The following is a 578-nucleotide window of genomic DNA, read 5'->3' as shown; positions in this document are numbered from 1 at the left end:
ATAAATCAAATAATTATAATTATGATATATAATTTATTACTTTATTACACATGATATGTTCGAAAATCCAGATTTAGACGTCGGCAAAGAACATGGCAATTTGCTTATCTTAATTCACATGCATCCAAAAGTTTGCCTCTTTCCAGCTAAAATCCTTAGGGCGCACATAGCTACTTTATTATGTATGTTAACATCAATTTGAAAACTTAACCCTTTTCTTTCCTATAAAAACCCATTGCATGCAACTAAATCATGCATTCCAAATTCCTTAATAGTTAACAGAATCAGCAGCTACAAGTTGTCAAGATTTAGGGTATTCGAGAAATGGCTTCCGATAGTAAAACATCAGTTGTCCTCTTTCTAGTCCTAAATATTCTCTTCTTCACTCTTACTAGTGCATGTGGCACTTGCCAACCAAAGCCTAAACCAAACCCGAAGCCGAGCCCCAGCCCCGGAAGGGGCACTTGCCCTAGGGATGCCTTAAAATTAGGGGTATGCGCTAATCTTCTAGGTGGATTGCTTGGTGTTACCATTGGGACACCACCAAAAACTCCATGCTGCTCCCTTATCCAAGGCCT

The 578-nt window shown here is 38.8% G+C and overlaps 1 protein-coding gene across 1 annotated transcript in view; it reads left to right on the top strand.

Annotated features, from left to right (window-relative positions):
- Window positions 1-309: 309 nt before the first annotated feature.
- LOC111374277 (14 kDa proline-rich protein DC2.15-like) overlaps window positions 310-578 on the top strand; it is a 7,571-nt gene continuing 7,302 nt past the window's right edge. The window contains exon 1 of the mRNA XM_022996933.1: window positions 310-574. Within this exon, the coding sequence (XP_022852701.1) occupies window positions 325-574 (250 nt within the window). The 5' untranslated portion in view covers window positions 310-324. The remainder of the gene's footprint in view (window positions 575-578) is intronic.

Source organism: Olea europaea, unplaced genomic scaffold (assembly GCF_002742605.1).
Source record: "Olea europaea var. sylvestris unplaced genomic scaffold, O_europaea_v1 scaffold1229, whole genome shotgun sequence".
NCBI lineage: Eukaryota > Viridiplantae > Streptophyta > Magnoliopsida > Lamiales > Oleaceae > Olea > Olea europaea.
The sequence above is the reverse complement of the archived record's forward strand: the minus strand, read 5'-3'. Positions and strand labels throughout refer to the sequence as shown.